The 19,829-nt window shown below is 46.3% G+C and overlaps 2 protein-coding genes across 2 annotated transcripts in view; one reads left to right on the plus strand and one right to left on the minus strand.

Annotated features, from left to right (window-relative positions):
- The window catches only part of Atg14 (autophagy related 14), a 37,833-nt gene extending 31,776 nt beyond the window's left edge, over positions 1–6,057 (plus strand). The window contains exons 8-10 of the mRNA XM_028758635.1: positions 1,107–1,197; positions 1,276–1,361; positions 3,760–6,057. Coding sequence (XP_028614468.1) covers positions 1,107–1,197; positions 1,276–1,361; positions 3,760–4,066 — 484 coding nt within the window. The 3' untranslated portion in view covers positions 4,067–6,057. The remainder of the gene's footprint in view (positions 1–1,106; positions 1,198–1,275; positions 1,362–3,759) is intronic.
- An 8,867-nt stretch (positions 6,058–14,924) lies between these two features.
- Fbxo34 (F-box protein 34) overlaps positions 14,925–19,829 on the minus strand; it is a 68,329-nt gene continuing 63,424 nt past the window's right edge. The window contains exon 3 of the mRNA XM_028758553.1: positions 14,925–17,706. Within this exon, the coding sequence (XP_028614386.1) occupies positions 15,609–17,696 (2,088 nt within the window). The 5' untranslated portion in view covers positions 17,697–17,706 and the 3' untranslated portion in view covers positions 14,925–15,608. The remainder of the gene's footprint in view (positions 17,707–19,829) is intronic.

Raw genomic sequence — 19,829 nt, forward strand, 5'->3', positions numbered from 1 at the left:
GCCCTTTCACTAGCTGAGAGAAAAGGCAGTGTAAGCCCGAAAATGTTTGACTACAATGTAAGGCTGGTTCTGAGGATGACCCCCGTCTCATAGGTCACAGACGGGATCAGAAGAGTCCACAGACTCTGTCTGATTCTTGGGGAAGTAACTGAAGGAGGGATCAGGTTGTACAAGGAGGGCGTTACCAGTCTCCACGGGTATCAGTGGGGAGTAGAGGAGGGTTGTTTTGTTCTTATGAAAACCTGGTTTTAAATGTTTAAGGACACAGTCTACCCAGTTCACATTAAGGACACCCACCCTTCAGTTACCCTTGCCTTTCTAGCACATGTAAATGTCACTGGATTGTAGCAGCCTATGCTTAAGTGTTTTGCTTTTTTTGTTTTATTTGTATTAAAGCAGGGTCTCTTCATATATCCCAGCTGGTCTCAGGATCCTCCTGCGTCAGTATCTAGTTGTTGGGCTTTTAGGTGTGTGCTCAAGTAATTAACAGCCAGAATTTCAAATTTACTGTGAGAAGGGCTGTGGAGATCATTGAAAGCAGGAGGTGCATGTTTTCCTCCTGTTTTTTTATGTACTGAGGATTGAACCCAGATGGGCAAATTCTCTTCTTGCGAGCTATATCTGCAGTCCAGGGCATGAAGTAGGAAGGGAACAAGCCACAGATGGGGACAGGAAGAAGACTATAGGCAGAGAAGGCACAGAGTCCTAGGAGGCACAAGGCAGGAGAGGAGCACACACATGCTTCCTGGAATCTACAGCTGTCACTCCCAAGGATTGGATGGAGGTTGGTCCCCTATTGATGCTTCAGAAAGTGCGTTCCCATAGCAATCTCTCCCATAACATTTCCTGTTGGTGTGGCATGAGCTCCAGAGACAGAGTTGCTCAGTCACCGAGGTATATGCATTTGCAGTTTCTGTAGATGGGTAGAACTGCTCCCCAAGGGAACCTAGGAAGGAAGGGTCTGCTTCAGGCAGTTTACTAAGGAAGAATGTGCTGTGTTGATACTGAACTGTAGTTCTGTAGTCCAAACATATCCTTCAGAAGCAACATTTTAACAGGAACCTTCCTCAGACAGCAATCTTAGAAGCTGTGTGCTTGTCTTACAGTGAGTTCTGTGGAGAAAACCTCAGCAAACAGAAGCTGACCCGCGCAGTGAGGAAACTGAATGCAAACATCCTTTACCTTTGTTCTTCTCAGGTACCAGCCCTGTGCTTTGAACTCATTTTAATTTGCTGTATATTTGAAAGTATTAATTGAGCCTTTGCCTTTTTTTAGCATGTTAATTTAGATCAGTTGCAACCACTGCACACACTCAGGAACCTCATGCATCTGGTGAGCCCACACTCTGAGCACCTAGGCAGGTAAGTTGGATGTGTGGCTTTTCCCTAAGTAGTGTTTCTCTGTGATTGCTTTTTAGTCGTGCTCACTGGCATACTAGCCAGTGTTCCCTGAGTCCCTCATTCTGTGGGAAGGACAAAAGTTGTACGGTACTTTGTGCAAGGAAACAGCTGGTCATGTGTGGGCTTCTGCAGTCCCTTTGTAGTCATTCTGACAGAAAGTTGCAGTAGAGTACATTTAGCATGTGATGTGTCCTAGAGGAGCCAGGTTCTCTGGCTGCCAACTTGTCTTCTTTTGAAGCTCACTTGTTTCTTTTCTAACCTGCCCCTGGAAGCTATGCTGTCTCTTGGACATTTTCTTTTGTGCTTGCATATACTGTGTCTATGGATTTCTTTTCATCACCAGGTCAGTTTGGTCACCATTTGTTAGAGTTCATATAGTGAGCTGGCTTGGAATTTAGCAGCTCAAAGACAGAAGTCAGTAACAATGAATACCGCTCTGCTCCATGGTCTGCTCTAGCTGACTTCTTAGTTGCTAAGCCCCAAAGAGCACAGACTAGGAGAGGCTCGTCTTTGGTACCCTGCTCTAGGCGTTACCCACTGTCCTTGTTCTCATCAGCAGAGGCACATTTTTGTAGAGATGGAACATACCTGATGTGTATAGAAAATGGGCTTTTATTAGGTGTTTTTGCTCAAACTGTAGGCTAATGTAAGGACTCTTGTTGGTGTTTGTTACTATGGTATATTAAATGAGTTTTTGAGCTGGCTGAGGTGGCAAATGCCTGTAATCCGGCCACTCAGGAAGCTGACGCAGGAGGACCACAAATTAAGGCTAGCCTGAGCATCTTAGTAGGATGCTGCCTGCAGGGGCAGGAATATGACTGGGCGGTTAACATAGCCTAGCATGTGCAGCACTTAAATGTATTTGTTGGTTTGTTTGCATTTTTGGACTCATAGTTTCAACTCCCAAGTTGGGGAGCATCTGTAGATAGAAACCAGCGAGGTGTTCGTGGCACGTAGGTCTAGAATGGCCTTTTGGTGCTGGATTAGAGTGAACGAAGCAGCTGAGGGCTGAAATCTGTCATTGTTCTCTCAGCTAAGACAAGACCAGTGAGAACACAGCAGATGTGCAGACAAACCGATTCCAAGGACAGAGGGAGAATAAGAAGGGCAGGCCCCTTCTCAAACTATGTATATAAAGTTAATTTAAAAAAAAAATTTTTTGGGGGGTGGGGGGTCAGCAAGATAGCTTAGGTGAAGGAACTTGCCACCAGGCCTGATGACCTTTGTTCTCCCTGCCACACGTGGTGGGAGGAGAGACATGACTCCCACAAATTGTATGATTTTCACATGCTTGCTGTTGCTTTCCCGCCCCCAATAACACAAACAAACAAACAGACACATCAAGTTTTGTTTAATCTCAATATTTAGGAAACCCAGGCAAAAGGATTGTGTCTTTAAGGCCAGCCTAGGGTCATTTAGTAAGCTCTTGTCTCAAGTATTACACCCTATATTTCTTTATACTTACAGACCCTCCTATATTAGCATATAAATAGTATGCAGAGTACTATATACTATAGAAAAGAGAACTGAGTCTTGGAGCAGATGATGTGGCCATAGGACTGTGTTTCAGCTGAATTAGATGATCATGGTCTGCAGTGCACTAGTTGGCATTCAAGGGAGGGAAAAGTTGTCCTCATACTGTATCCTACATGTAAAACCAAGTTCCACATATAAAAGACCCTGTTTAAAATAAAATGTAAAAGACCTAAAAGAAAAGACCATTTTATACTCATAGGGTGGGGAAAGAAATTTTAACCAAGCCCTAACCTCAAAACTGTGTAAAACAGGAGGCACACATTACTGTGCAGGGACTAGTCTAGTAAGAAAGGCCCCACGCCTTACAGGGACAACAGTAAACAGGTTTGCAGCATCTACAGTAGAGAGAAAATAAAAATCTAGTGTCAGTCTTTCAATCAGTAATGGAAATGAAACCTAATAAAAAGATAGACAAGGGAGTCAGATTGCTCAGTCATGAATAAAGACATGGGGCGAGGGGCTCTCTGTGCAAGCACGGGACTCAAGTTCAGTTCCAGAGCCCATGGAAAGAGCCAGGTGAATGAGGTGGGACACGTGTAGTGAAATGGGAGGCCCAGACAGGACAATCACTCATCTTGCCTGGTGTATACAAGTTCTAAAAAAAAGTAGGTGAGATTCACTCCTGAAAGCTGTCCTGTGACCTCCACATGCAAGCCTGTTCCCTTCTGCTCGATGCCTGTCACACTAACACACACACACACACGGGGTGGGGGGAATGTAGCAAGGCGAGTCTCTTTCCTCTTACATATCCAATAATGCCAAACTCAGAGGCCTGTGGGCAGGAGAATGGTGGTGTCTTACGCAGCCCTCTGTCTGCACACAGGTCAGGACCCTTTGAAGTGCGAGCAGACCTCGAGGAGTCCATGGAATTTGTGGACCCTGGAGTTGCTGGAGAATCAGATGTGAGTGGAGATGAGCGTGTAAGCGATGAGGAGACTGACCTGGGCACAGACTGGGAGAACCTGCCGAGCCCCCGGTTCTGTGACATCCCTTCCCAGCCTGTGGAAGTATCCCAGAGCCAGAGCACCCAGGTGTCCCCGCCCATAGCCAGCAGCAGCGCTGGTGGGATGATCTCCTCTGCTGCAGCCTCGGTGACCTCTTGGTTCAAAGCTTACACTGGACACCGCTAACGAGTGGGGATCAAAAATGCTGGTTTTGTGTCTCGGAATCTTTCCCACAGCACTCTCATAACCTTGTCTGTGTAGTTGTGACAGTGCTTGGAAGCTGTCCGAAGGACAAGATTAGTACTAGGGCCTGAGCCTGGGGCTTCCTGGGCCCTGGTCCTCAGGATGCTTGTTCCTAGGTGCCGAGTCTTCCTGACACTTAAGTTCTAGGCTTTGGTCAGATCACAAGGAAGCATTTCTTGCTGTTGAAGAATGAAAGACAAAGGCTGAGTTTGTTTTTCTGTCATCCTCTTGAGAGACCGGCCAGCAGGCCAGCAGCAGTTTTGGCCTCATCGGGGAGAGGTGGTTGTCTGGGGAGGGAGGAAATGAAAGCTTATTGCTGTCAGTCATTGTGTGTCACATTCCTAATTTCCTACTACACACCAAAGAAACTGAGGTCTTTATTTCTGTGGACCCATGTCTGCAAATGGGGGAATCAGCTGGGATGTTCAGATGTCTAAACAGTTCTCTTGTATTCTGAAGGGAGATAAAGTCATTGGAGTTCTCTGTGCTACATTCACTTTAAAACGGGACTTTCCCCTTCCTTTATCATTCCCTGGATGAGCTAAACGCTACCTGAGCATTGATTGAACACTTGATTAAGTGGTCACTTGCTTGCTGTCCGGTTTCTTCCTTGGTGTTGGTGGTAGGGTTAACTAGTAGCAGATGTTTCCAGGGAACTCTTCCTGCTTGTCCCTGGGGTCTCCAAGGCTCTGAAGACAGCACCTTGTGCAGAGCGTGATACCGAGCAGCTGTCCCAGGAAATACTCAGCTACCAAGGGGTTTCCCCAAGAGGCCATTCTAATGACAATCTTATAGAGAGCTATATTAAGAGAGGCATTATGTTCAACTCGGAAGTAGTTCGTTTTTATTTTTAGTATCTTCAAAAAGGAAGTTGTATGTAACAGACTTCAGCAGTCCTGTGAGAAAGCAGCCCCCGCCTCCCCCCCCAGACCTTGTCACTATATCTTCCTGTTGTGACTGGTGTGATGGTACTTTAGCCAGGTCCTTCAGCAGTCTGCCACACCCTAGCTTCTGTTCACTCATATTATGGTTGGTACTTTGCCTTCAAATTGAGGTGCTATGGAGCTTTTGCTATTGGTAGAATTGTAGAAGGGACTTCATCCTACCCAGGACCCCCATGTTCCCTAGCTCTAGATATTCCAGCTGTGGAGGAGGCGGCTAGAGTCTGTTATGTGCTCAGCTCTGCAGCTGCTGGGCTTGTGTTTTGCCACCTATTTCTAGAACTTACAGACTGAGTGTACTGGAAGGAACAAACCGTCTGAGAACGAAACCACGAGCCTGGGAGGGAGCTACAGAACATGCAGAGGTCACCAGCTCACGCCTTCAGCAGTTTAACTGCACATGCAGGATGCACAGGGCCGGAAGGGGGCTGTGTTTTATTTAGTATCAACTAGAGGCACTTTGGTCACTTTGCATCACAGTAAATGATCCAGCACGGACTGCCTAGGCTGCTCAAGTGCTTGGGGTTTTATTATTTTGCACTGGACCCACCTGTTGTAAATAGTCTTAAATACACATTTCAACCACTGTTTGGTTTTCCATACTCTTTGCTGCTCATTAAAACCTTTTGTGTAGGTGCCAGAACCATACACAAACAGCTTTCTGAAAAAAAAGAAAATGAAGCTGATATTTTTTTAAACCAAAAGCCATAGAAGTTGATCATGTTTTCCATTTTAAAATGATTTATTGGAACAAAGTAATACTAATAGACACTCAGAGGCACCACACAGGCTGCTTTACATGGTCTTACATAGAAACAAGAAATGTGACTTACCATGGTATGGGGGTCAGCATTGGTCGGGGTTCAGGTGTGCATTGGGAAAGAGCTGCAATGGCAGAACCCCCTTGCTGCGACTGAAACTTCTAAGTCAGGTTGATCATACAGATGTTTTCTAAACTTTTGTTGTATTACTGCAATAAATCCTTTAACAGTACTTTGCTATGCGTGCTTTTTTCCCAGTTCCTGTTTATTTCTGCTGCTACATTGATGGTTAGTAGCAAGAGTGCAAGCTAACCTTAGAGTACTTCATTTAAATTAAAGAATTACTTTTTAAAGAATTTTTTGCTAGGTAAGAAAATTGTTTTTTAAAATGACTGGTTATTGGCTTTAATGATGATGGCTTGTCTTTGGCAAGCAAAATAGTTGCTTATCAGTTGTGAGTTTCATTCTCTAGAAGGCAGGTTGTTCTTGATCTGGAAAGGTGTAAGCCTCTGAGATGCCCACGTGGAGCCTGCTCTCTCTTTTGCAGGGCAAGAGAGAAAATGTTAGAGGTATTTCTCAGGCCTATAGGCATCCACAGGCTTTCAAGAATCCTTTTGTAATATATCTCTCAGACAGGCACCAGGAGGGGGCTTCCAGGTCATGTGGAGGAGCTGGCTCAGGATGGAGAAGGACAAGTGACTGAGGCAGAACTCTGGGGACCTGTAGGAAGGACACTGAAGGTCACTCATGCCCATCCATTGGCTACCTGGGATGGGAAGCTTTTCAGAGAGTGTGGGCTGCGAGTTCCCGCCTTTCCATCTTCGTAAGTAGCAGCCAGAAGCAAGTTACCGTGTAGTGTAAAGGGAAGGAGAGACTTCTCATCCAGTTACATTTAACTGGTGCAGGGAGTGAACAGTGGGACGAAAAGCACAACTTCCTAGTGGGTGGGTGGGTGGGGCCTTCAGGAAAGTCTGAACATAGGCGTGCTATGTGAGCACTCAGCTGTGAGCCATCGCCTCTCCTCAAGCTATTGGTGAGAAAATATCCTGGAAAAGATGAAGTGAAGTTTTTGTAAACACAAAACCCACCAGGGTAACAGTTTTGAAAAGTATTTTCTGTGCATGTATGTGTGGGGCAGGTACACAAGTACATGTGTGGAGGGCAAATGGCAACTTAGGTGAGTCTTTCCTTCTATGTCCCAGATCTGCAGACTTGCTGGGAAGTGCTTTCACTCACTGGGTTACCTTGGCAACCTGGGATAAACTTAATTACAATGGTAAATCAGCAAGAGCCACATTGATTTGTTTGTAGAAAGGAATACAAAGTGCTTGGGTGCGAGAGAGGGAGGGTCTGATAGAAACTGAAGCTGTCAAGAGCGCTTGCTGTTCTTGGAGAGGACCTTAATTCTGTTCCCAGCACCCATATGGGGCTCAACCATCCAAACTCTAGTTTCAGAGGATCTGACACTTTCTGGCTTCTATGCCATCAAGGATGAATGTGCTGCAAATACATATACGCATACAAAGATGTCTTCTATGTAGCTTTGGCTGACCTGAAACTCTGTATAGACCAGAGATCTGCCTGCTCCTGCCTCCTGCGTGCTGGGAGTAAAGGCATGTGCCACCATGCACAAGCTGCCTATCTTTCAAGAGCCATGAAATTGACCATAGGTTCAAGGTAAGTGATGAGAAGGGGCTGGAGCTAATTGACTGTTGATGCTCCCAGCACCCACATCCCCTTCCATACCTCCCTCACCTATGAACGTGGTGTTCTGAGCATTTACTGCGACTTCCAGAGGCACCCAGGTATTGAGGAAAGTGCATTCCTACATGTGTTTAGTAGTACATTTTTTTCTAAATTTAAAAAGATTCTGAAGGCGTTGCTGGAACATAAACAAGTACGTGGTCTTGGGTTGGGTACTTGCCAATGGTTTTTCAGCAGTAACTGGAAGGCATCTCCAGTGTATGTATGGTCAATAGTGATGGGGGTGAGGGTGGTGGCAGCAGGACATCTGGTCAGCAGTTGACTAAGAAGGCCTTCTAGGATTAACAGGGAAATAGCTATGCTTTCTGATGGGTGCTGCTGGTGTTGGCTGTTGGCTTCAGGGAATTCTGTCCTCTTAATGCCCTTAGAGAAAGACCCTAAGAGCTGAGAGATTCTACTGCACTCAGCATGCCTGAGATGCTTGCTCAGTCTCTGCTTTCTACTGAGCGAGCCTTAACTACAAAGCCAACATCACCTGGGAGCTTGGTAGAGTTTTGCCTCAGGCCCGCTGAATCAGCCTTTCTCTACAGCTCTTTGGCCTGTTGAAGATGATGAGGTAGCGCTGCAGTGAAGAGGGGATGCTAGAGCTCACGCATGGTGCCTGCTCATGCTCTCATTCAAGGTTAACGGCCTGTTCTGAAACTGGAAATATCTAAGTACTCAAGAGCCTCAGATCTAGACAATAGGTTCCTTCTTTCTGGCACAGAGGATGACATTCTCAGTGTCCTTTAAGGAGCTTTAAGTTGGGGAAAATGTCTGGTACAGTGACACATTGACTGCATCCCTGGTTTGTATATTCTACAGGAGACGTTCTTGGGCTGTCTCCCAGTTGCCCCTTCAGGGCACTCCATCCTGCTCAATGGCCAGGAGCCTGAGTGGGCTACAGCAACTGGTGATGCCCCTGCCTCATCCCGTCTAGTTCCATTCCTTCTCAGGCCTCTGAATCCTTAGACCTGTTACCATACTCAGTCCTTGCTTCCTCACACAGACCTTGTGAAGCAAGGCTGCTACTGTGGACTCACCTGGGGACTCCCACTTCCAGGATGAGCCTTGTGCTTTGTCCTCCACAGGGAAGAGCCCTTAAATGTTTGGCTAGACTTGGTGGACTGTGCCTTTAATCCTAGCACTGGGAAGCAGATGTGGGTGTATCTCTGAGAGGCTAGCGTGGTCTACAGAGTGCCAGGGATACTAGTGAGGCCTTGTCTCAACAAAACAATCCTCCTTCCCAGGGTGTTTGAAGGTGTGTTTCTGCAGAGGGCCAAAAAAGGGGCACAGGTGATGAGGATGCTCTGTAAAGGTAGGTGTTCTTGCCTTGGGGTTGGCAAATACTGGGGATGGTACATCCCTGTGTCCACATCTTCTCTTGAGCACATGCACTTGCTCATTTTCATAGTGTAGTCATTTGTTTCTTCAGAATCTGTTTAGCCAGGATAACTAGCCATGGAAATGGTCATGGCACGGGTCCCAGTTTGGACACTAGACAGCCAGCCTCCCATCTCTGCTTGGGATGGTAAAGAAGGCCAAAGTGGAGCTAAGGACTACACTCCCTGCAGCAGTTATGGTTTGGGAGGAAGGACAGAGTGGAGGCCAGCAGCTGGGTACCAGAGTAAGGAAGGCTGGGAGGGCCAGACTTCTACCAAACTGTAGACACAGCTGTGCAGACAGGTCATATGATGCCACAATAGAACTTTCCAATTTGTTATTGTATCTGGCCACTCTTTTTTTTTTTTGGTTTTTTGAGACAGGGTTTCTCTGTGTAGCCCTGGCTGTCCTGGAACTCACTCTGTAGACCAGGCTAGCCTTGAACTCTCGAACTCAGAAATCCGCCTGCCTCTGCCTCCCAAGTGCTGGGATTAAAGGCTTGCGCCACCACCGCCCGGCCTTTTTTTTTTTTTTTAAAGGACATCAACTTTTTATACTACATAATGGAGACCAGTATCAGATCATAAAATTCAATCTTGTGGTTCAGTGTGGGCAAAAGAGAAAGGAAGGTCAGTTAAAGAGCATAGCAGATTATGTACTCCTGCTATTAGGGAGATGGACTCTGCTCTTCCTGGTGTCTACATCCTGCTCACTACTCCGCCTTAGCAGCTAGTCTTCCCTGGCCAGCATACAGTATGCTACGCATTAATAGCTGTCTTCTACCAAGTGCTAGGTACCACATTGTCAAGAGTAATTTTGGGCATATGCCAACTAGCCCTCAATGCTCACTTGAGAACCTAGTTCTCACATGCTTATTGTTTCAAAGAGAAAACATGATGGCAGTCCCTGCTAATGTCAGCACTTGGAAGAAGGCAGTAGTCTAAGTTCCATCATGAGAACCTGTCTTTAAAAACTCAAGAGAGAGCAGCCACGGTAGCTCACCCAGCACAGACAAGGCTGAGGTAGAATGACCTAAGGCCAACCTGAGCAAGTTGAGACCCATTTCTAAATTAGAACCCAACAAAGCAAGCTTTAAAAGGGCAGGGGAACAGCTCAGTGGTGAGCTGTCTGCCTAACGTGTCCCTGAGTTGGACTCCCAGACAAGAGAAGAAAAACCAAATCCTCTAGAACAGATGCCTTTGTAGAATCTGAAGTCTCTACTAAGCGACTTCAGGACAGCATTCTCAGCCTGGGGGGCAGTTGAATGACCCTTTCACAGGGGTCACCTAAGACAGATTTACATTACAATTCATAACAGTAGCAAAGGTACAAAGTAGCAACAAAAAATATGGTTGGCGCTCACTGTAACATGAGGTATATTAAACCATCCCAGCGTTAGGAAGGTTGAGAACCACTGGCTTAAGAAAAGGTGGAAGAGAAAAGGTTTCATGGCTTTTTAAATACACAAATTATCCTTATTAGAGGGGGCATGTGTGCTATAACCAACATGTAAAGATCAGAAGACAGCCTTGTGGAGTTCATTCTCTATTGGGCTTTCTGTGGATTCTAGGGATCAAACTTTGGTTGCCAGATTTGCAAGGCAAGCACCTTTACCAGACAGCAGGTTGTTGGCCTCATTGACATTTAGTGAGTTTCCTCCTCTGTTCCCTAAGGGATGTGGTCTCTGCCCCATTCCACTTCTCTTCCCAGCTGCTAACTAGGGACTCTCCCCATGCAGGACAAAGCCAGCCACCTGGAGTGGGAGACTATGGCATTAAGGTTCTGCTTCAGCTGCCAGGCACAGATAAACTTGAGGCACCCAAAGGTGCTTAACCACAATGTTTGCTCTTCCCACGAGGCTTTGCAAACATTAGCTATGGCCATGAACTTCCATAAAGTTAGGAGTGGTGTGCATGTCAGGAGGGATGGTGTACTTCCCACACGGGCACTTCATTAGTTCTGAGATTCCAACACGAGCCTGTATGAACCCAGAGGAAACACACTTGGAGGATAGAATTTCACTGTGTGCTCAACATACTGTTACAGGACTTCGTACTGGATAAGCAGTTGATAACATTGATTCATTATTGGCACAGTTTAGTGTGAAGAAGGGTTTAGTGTCAAATGACTTTATGGCATATATGAAGCAGACTATGGATGAAGAAAGACAAATAACCAATCTGTCAAAGAAATGGCAGCAATTGAAGGTGTGGCAAAGAGCTGGGAGTACTATGTACAAACTGTCCAGATGGCCTTAAAAGGCTAACAGGCACTCAAAGTCCACATTGCAGAGATGACTAGACAGCCTAAAGGAAGCCCAGGGCCAGGCCATAAGCATTTGCCCACAGCCTGCTGCTGTGGGAACTACTGGTCTAGAGCAAGCCACTGTACGGCCATAGCTCCTGTAGGAACTCTCTAGACAAGCCTGGTCTCCTGGGATCAGCCATGTCAGTAAAGATCCTTTTAAGTTCTCTTCAGGTTTCTCGTCCTTCATAGACAATTACGGAATGAGCCAGAGGTGTCAAAACCTGCCAACACTCATATTGAATTGGTACTAGCAAGCCAGGTCTGGTGGTACATGCCTGTAATCCCAGCTACTAAGAAGGCTGAGGTAGGAGGATCATAAAAGGATCATCTAGGCTATCCTTGATGAGGCTTGAGGCTATCTCTTAAACAAATGTGACTAAGGCTTGGGGATTTGGCTTAACTATAGAGGGATTGCTGATCCAACCTGGGATGTAATCGTGTTATGGAGTGTGGACTGTATGAGGCACTGAAAGTAGGTGCTCAAACTAGCTACCCTGTGAGTCCAGGGAACCCCCGACACAGATACAGAGGGGCATGTGGGGGTACCTGGCCGACAGCAGAAGGATGGGATTGACTTCCAGCAGACGTTGCAGTGGGGTGGGGCCATCATGCATAGGATGAACAGACAAATTGGCAAGCACATAATGGTTAGGGATTTTGTTAAGAAGGTCTCACTCTGTAGCTCAGGATGGCCCCAGAGAGTTGATCCTACTGAGTGTTGGGACTACAAGTTATGTACTACCATGTACATGTATAATTCACATGACCTTGGTTCCTTTCCCAACTGGTATAAGAGAGTCAACCATCTCAGGAATGGGATGGGGACCCAATTCCCAGTTCCAATGAAGGTTGGAGTTGAAATGGGGGGGGGGTAAACACTAAGGTGTAGCAGCACCTCCTGTAAGAGCTGTGTGTGGACATTTTCTTTGCCTGGGGTAGGGTAGGACCCCAGCCAAAGAAGTGTTTATTTCTTGATCCTTTCACCGTGCAGGATGGGAATAGCACGGCATGACATGAGAGTGGGCCATTTTCCTGGGGGCTTCTGGCAGGGTTAGTGGTTAACACTGGCTACTCTTCCAGCACTGGGGTACAGTTTCCAGCACCTACAGGACAGCTAGCAGCTATCTGTAACTCTGACTTTAGGGGACATAATGTCCTTTTGGCCTCCACGGAACTGCATGCATGTGGTATACAGACATCCACACACACAAAATCTTGAAACCAAAAATCAAAGAGTAGATTATTTTTACATTCAACACTAGGGGGCCACAGAGTCTCAAAAAACAGCATTACATTCTGGCAGTAAGTCTAGCATGGTGAAGGTGGGATGGGGTTGGTGGTGGTGGGTGGCTAATGCCACCAGCAGAAGCCTCTCTTCAGCATTGAGAAGCATGTCCTGCCACAGTTCAGAGCAGGCATCTGTTTCTGAGGTAAGGCACTTCAAGTGCACTGGGGCCATCCTATGCCCTGCTCTCAGTGAGCCCAGCTTCACACACAGCTGCATAGCATGTGATAACCAGGTCAGGAATGCTGACTCATGAAAACTCAGTTATTTATCTTGTGTGTGCACCCACGTGGGAGAACCACAGGCAGCAAAGGTTAAACACAACAGTGTGTGAGGTATGTCACACCCTTGGTTGTCCTGTCTGTTATCTCCTTTAATTCCTTTAATTCCAACTATGAGTCACAACAAACTTACAGGACACTCAGATTGCCAGTTTGGCACAAACCAACAGCAGATGTCTTGAAGATGAGCTGTTCTCAGCCTCCTGTGTTGGTGTCAGACCAAGTCTGCGTCTCTCCAGGCCAGCATAGCATAGTCTAGATGTCAGGGGTTGGCCTCCCTGGCATGGAGTCACTGCAGTTTCAGCCTGCTCTCAGCAGTTGCTGCAAAGGATAAAAGAAAAACCCAAACCAGAGATGGCTCAGCAGTTAAGAGCTATGGACCTGAGTTTGGCATTCAACACTCTTAACTGCTTGTAATTCCAGATGCAGAGAATCTGACACCTTCTTCTGGCTTATAAGGTCGCATGCACTCACTTGTATACACAGACACACACACAATCTTAAAAATCAAAACTAGATTGCAGTTTGGAAGCCACTGGCCTCCTGCTTAACACAGGCCAAGCTGGCTCCACCTAAATGCCATCCTCTCCTCTGCTCCTTGAGGGTCCTGGCCAGATGTGTATCCTCCAAGGTAACCACTCGCCCACATTTGTCATCTGTCCTCCCTGCCTGCAACTTAGGCTGAAAACAAGGTTTTCTTTCTGTGGTTATTGAATTTTGTTTTCAGAGCCCCAGCTTTCTGTCCACCAGCCTGAAGATTCCCAGTGTCTTCTAAGTGACTGATGGACAGGCTGTAGGAACCCTTGAATATCACTTTCCTTATACAGGGAACATGGCAGGCACTGGACAAACTCAAAATGTTAAAAGTCTATAAAATTTTAAGCTTAAAATTTAAGGAAAGATGATTTTGTAATATAAAAAGTTAAGCTCCCTTCTTCTAAATAACCTTGTTTTGAGGTGCATTTGAAATATCTCGGGCTGGTGAAATGGCTCAGTGGTTAAGAGCACTGACTGCTCTTCAGGAGGTCATGAGTTCAAATCCCAGCAACCTCATGGTGGCTCACAACTATCTGTAATGAGAGCTGATGCCCTCATATGGGTGTCTGAAGACAGCTACAGTATACTTTGGGCTGGAGCAAGGAGAACCAGAGTGAGTAGGGCCAGAGCAAGAGGGAGAAGGGAAGGGGAAGGAAAAAAAAAAAATCTCCTCGCCGGGCAGTGGTGGCGCATGCCTTTAATCCCAGCACTTGGGAGGTAGAGGCAGGCCGATTTCTGAGTTTGAGGCCAGCCTGGTCTACAGAGTGAGTTCCAGGACAGCCAGGGCTACACAGAGAAACCCTGTTTCAAAAAAAAAAAAATATATATATATATATATATATCCTCTTGTAACCCAGGCATGCCTCAAACACAGCAGTTCTTTTGCTTGGCCTCAGAGCTCTGGGATCACGGGCATGAGTCACCACAAATGACTTGAAAACAAACAAGGCTTTACAAGGTCCCTATCAGGGAGCTGGAGAGGTGACTCTGCACTTGAGAGCACTGCTGTTCTTCAGAGGACTAGGGCTTGATTCCCAGCAACCACATGAGGGCTTACAAACCTGCTCAGACTCCAGTTCAAAGGGAGCTGAGACCCTCTTCTGGCACAGGCAAGCATGTGATACGGACATAAATGTAGGCAAAATACCCACACATATCAAGGTTTGTTTTTTTATTACAACTTAATGCATAAGAACCTTCAAAACCTTGACACACCAGGATCTGGACAGATGGTGTAGGCAGAAGAATCTGGCTCAGTTCACTGGGCAGCTCACAACTGCCTGCCACTCAAGCGCTACAGCATGATCTACCTACCACCTTAGTGTGCTCACACTCAAGAGCAAGCACACACACACACACACACACACACACACACACGTACAAAATCAATCTTTGGGCTGTAATGGCTCAGCAGTGAAGAGAACTTGTAGCTCTTGCAGAATACCCAGATTAGAATTCCAGCACAGTTTCAGGGGGTCCATCACACGCTTCTGGTCTCCTCCAACACTGCCTGAATTTATGTGACCATTCATAAAGTTAATAAAATCTTATTTAAGACCAGACCTCATTTAAAATGTTTTTTTATTGAAGTTTTTTTTAAAAAAAATTTTAACCAGACAAAAGGATGCACAACATTTTAATCTATTATATGATATTGTCTTATTCTGTGGTGATTATGTTTAGTCAGCTGTCCATAATATACAATACTGAATTTTAATCACGTTATTTACAGAGGGGCCAAAGCACTCATCTACAGGTAAAGGCGCTCGGGTTTAATGTGCACGTTCACAGCCCTATGCAGACACAACCATTATATACACTGTAAACACCACAGGGCATATCTGTCTCCAGTCACCACTCTCACAGGAACAAGCATACAAGGTCTAGGGTAAGGTGCCTGGGTTTTCTGTCTGAGGCATAATTCTCAAAGGTTTGCTTTCCTTCTCACTCACTCCAAATGCAGAGCCAGTGTTGGACCACTTCAGGAGCCCCTTGTGGCGACTGCCTGGTGACCTCTGAATGTCCTTGATGGAGGAAAACAGGCAAGAGTTCTTCACAGCTGGATAGGTTAAATGTGAGGCACCACTATACAAAACCATAGAACTAATTTCTTGTATAGCTGGGAAACAATTTAAAATGCCTGAGCAATGGCAGTCAAATCTGAGCAGAGATCCAGAAGGGCCGGGCAAGGTCGCACCCCTGAAGGCTGACCCAGATGTTTCAGTCCTGTTGCCTCTCACGTGGACTTCAGTACTCCTCTTCCGTTTCACTCCCTCTTGATTTCTTATGGATTGCCCGATTAAAGCTATGGCAGGCAGGTAACCAGTGATTGTCATGAAGGCCTAACTTACAGCCAGGAAAGCCCTTCTGAGACTGGTGGCAGCACATCCAGTACCCAGGCCCATATGGCAAAGCTTGGCAATAGGGTTTGGGGTGCCACCGGCATAGGGACACATCCCCTTTCACATACTTTTTCTTGCACTGCTTGCAAGGGTCTTCTTTATAGCGTGGGTCTCGAACCCACCGAGAATCTGCTGGCCTGATGTTGTAGTATTCAATGATGGACTTGAAGTAGCGGCAGGTACATTTAAGGATTGCTAAACTCAGGGTAGGGAGCAACCTGAAGATCTTCACCATGATGTGGTGAGGCAGGCAGGCCATGTACTGCTGAGGCTCCAGAAGCTGCTGGATTTTAAACCTGGTCTCTAGGAAGTCCTGAGACACTTGCTTCTTGCAACTGGCCACCTCAAGCACCTGTACGGTACTCCCTCCCCCAGAGGCTGCTGGTACAAGTGGCTCCACAGAGGCATCTTTCTCCTCACATGTACTGCTGCTCTCAGCAGCATCTTGAGGCTGACTGGCCTCTGATGCCCCTGGTGCTGGGTGTTCACTCAACTGAGGATGCTCTTGCTGGTCCTGTCCAGGTGACAGAAAGAACAGCATCCCAGGAAGAGGCTCTTCAAGGGAGTCTAAAGCAGATGGCTGGGCTTTCTCTACTGTGCACACAGTGATGCTGAAGCACAGAGGTTCCTGTCTCTGCTCAGGACTGTGGTTTGCGAGTGTTACAAGCTCTCTACGTGTACAATTGGCAGCATCTGTAAGCAATCCATCAGATTCCTCTGCCATTTCTACATCGTCCCGGCTGGAGATTTTCACAGTTGTTTGCTGACCCGGCTCTAACTCTGTGCTGTCTGTGTGGAAGCTCATGCCTGCTGGCAATGAGGGACAGCCCTGAGAAGTACCATCCCAGGCCTGCTCCCCTGCAGAAGGATGGTCAGTTGTGGAAGGTCCTTCACTCACAGATACTGGCTGCAAGGGGTGCACCTGAGTGTCGGGTGTGTCTGAAGAGCCCTCTTCATTTTTGTCACTGGCCTGAGAATTATTTGTGAGCAATACCCTGCCTACATTTCGACGAAAGCTGTTATTCCGTGACAAGCTCCCAGGTTCCCGCTGGCCCTGGTGCTTCAGACACTCAGACTCCAACCTGGCTACCATGTCAAGGACGCGGACTGGCTCACTCTGGGGACTGCCAGTCTCAGGATTTTCCCTTTCCTTGGGTTCTTCACAAGTTTCTGCAGCAGAGAAGGGCTCAGGTCCAGGTGGCATACCTCGGGACTGGCCAGAAATCTTCACAATGGCAGGTGAATTTGTGCAGTTTTTTGTGCAGCTAGCTAGCAGAGCAGTGGCTCTCTGCTCGAGGAAGGCAACCATCTGTATCACTGACAGAGGCCTCGCAGCATAGACACTGTCCCCACTGTCACTCATGTAGTGCACAGAACAGTGCTCAACAGCACACGCAAACGGCTCAGACCGGCAGCACTGGCTGTTGACCTCTCTCATCATTCCCAGCTGTAACTTGGCTTTCTTAAGTTCCCCTGATTTTTTCCTTCTTTTAGTGGCTCTCCCATCGATATCCCAGCAACTTTTTATTTTCATAGAGCCTATCCTATTGCTACACTGGTGGGCTGCAAAGAATGCAATTTTCTCCTTCGTGTTTCCAGGTTTGACAATAGCCCAGCTCCCGGGCACTCCTTCCTCACTCTGGTGCACTGCTGCAGACGGCACATTCTTTTTGGCCTTAACATTCAAGCTGTTCTCTACAGGGCTCTTCCCACTCATACTGCACAGAACATTTGGAGAAAGGATCCCAAAAGGTTTTCTAGATGATGCTTTGACAAAGGAGGCCAAAGGAAGGACGGTTGGTTTCATGTAGTTGGCTCTGACCTTTGCATCGCTGCCCGTGTTCCCGTGGCTCATAGGCGTTCTCAGTGTGTCCCTGCTGATTTCAAGAGGGCGCTCTTTCTTCTGGAGTTTCCAGTATGGCTTAAAGTGCATAACAGATGCCCTGGAACAGGAGACAACAGAGCTGACTTAGGTGACTTGCTGCTGCTTCTAGAAAGAGAAATCTATTTTCCCAACTTCTAACATCTTTACCAGAAGTCATAGTTCAGCTTGTTTCTAATACACAAATCAAGAAGAACAGAAGCAAACTAACCACTTTCTATGGAATTAGCAGCTAGAATAATCTGATTATAAATTGATTTTGAATGATACCTTATAGAAAGGGCTATTAGTTAATGTAAATTAACCCTTTAAAGTTCATTTTCTTGAAACTGCTTTTTAAAAAATTACACCTTGGCACAGAGGTAGGAAATAGTAAGGACACTCCTCTACATTCCCTAGGTTGTTGACTTTGTCTTGTCTTTAGGAGATAGGATTTCATGTACCAGGCTGGCCTTGACTTTTTGATCCCCCTACCTCTACAATCCTGAGATTATAGGCAGTGCTGGGAGTTGAACCCAGGACTCTGTAGATGTTAAGCAAGTTAACCAGCCCCAACAGCACCATCCTTTCCACTGTAACTGGTTCTCACTACCTAACCCATGCTGGTTTTAAATTTGTGATTCTCCTGCCTCAGCTTCCCTCAGTGTTGGCACTCTGGGCATGCTTACCATGCCTGACCCTAGTAGATTATTTTGTTTGGTGGTTGGTTTGTTTGCGAGTGTCTTAGTATGTAATCCTGGCTGGCCTAACATTCAAGACCTGCCTGCCTCCCAGTTGCTGAGATTAAGGTATGGCAGTACCTCTCAGGCCCTAGTATATTTTTAATCTTTATCTTCCAGTTTGTCACAGCTAGCATTTTATTGGTTGTATATAAAAACTATGACTTCCTCAACCATTCCCATAGTGTTGGCTGTTTATAACTTGTCTGTCATGTGCTTTGACTTTCGTTTTCTTTTCTTTTCTTTTTTTTTTTGGTTTTTTTGAGACAGGGTTTCTCTGTATAGCCCTGGCTGTCCTGGAACTCACTCTGTAGACTCAGAAGTCCGCCTGCCTCTGCCTCCCGAGTGCTGGGATTAAAGGTGTGCGCCACCACCGCCCGGCACTTGACTTTCTAAATAATCCATTCACATGAATTATACATCCTTACTGACCTCTTGACTAAGACCCAGTATCAAATCTTGACTATTAAACCCTCTATAGCTATCTTAAAGAAAACACAGAGGCCATACTCCTTATTCTTAAAAAGTTGGAACTAATTCAGGCAAACAAAACAAAACAACAAAAACATGGTGTTTTTTTTCTCCTTTCCTGGTGGGAGTGAGGATGGGAGGCAATTCAGGGTGTGACAGAAAGAGGATTACTTGCCACTGACCTGTCCTGGTCTCTGCTTAATCCTACCCATGTAATAAAGATCTGCAGTCCCACGCCTGTGGGAGTGAGGCCACAACACTCAGTCCTATGCACGGAGATCCACTCTGCTGACATTATTGCATAAGACACGCGTCCTGGGGGCAACTGAGTATAATCCTTCCCACGGGCCCCACACTTACAAGTGCCTTTGACAAAGCAGCCCTTAACTGCCTTCAGGTATCAGTGCTGACTGTGGAGAATGGATATTTTTATCTTACTTCTAGGGTTCTCTAGCCCAGTCTCTGCTGTCTTCTAACTGTAGAAATGGAAACTCTGCATTTACAGTATGTAAAGTGCTTTTTAAAGATTTTTTGGAAATTTATTTCTATATAAGCACAGGCACAAACTGCAGCACATACAGAGAAGTTAGAGAACAACATACAGGAATTGGTTCTCCCCTTCCCCATGTGAATTCCAGGATCAGCTCAGGCTTGGTGGCAGGCACCTCTACCCAAGAGCCATCTCTCCATCCTGGAGTAGATCTTAAGATCATTGTGACTAGTCTCTGACACCTTAGAACCTAAGTGTGGCAGAGAGATTCCCCTTTTCTGCACTATAACAGTTTAATAGCTTTCTGCCATATACGATAATTTAGTCTTCCCAAAAGAACTACCCAGAACTCTTCAAGAACAAGATGATACATAAAAAAAGAGTCATACTGAGTGCTGTCTCTTTGAGCCGACTATGTGCTGGGTTCTCATGTCCTCCTGGAAGTGAAATGAAAACGATGGAGGTCGGGGTTGGGGGGACATAATAGATTATCACACAATGATC

This window comes from Grammomys surdaster, unplaced genomic scaffold (assembly GCF_004785775.1).
Source record: "Grammomys surdaster isolate TR1022 unplaced genomic scaffold, NIH_TR_1.0 126198, whole genome shotgun sequence".
NCBI classification, from domain to species: Eukaryota; Metazoa; Chordata; class Mammalia; order Rodentia; family Muridae; genus Grammomys; species Grammomys surdaster.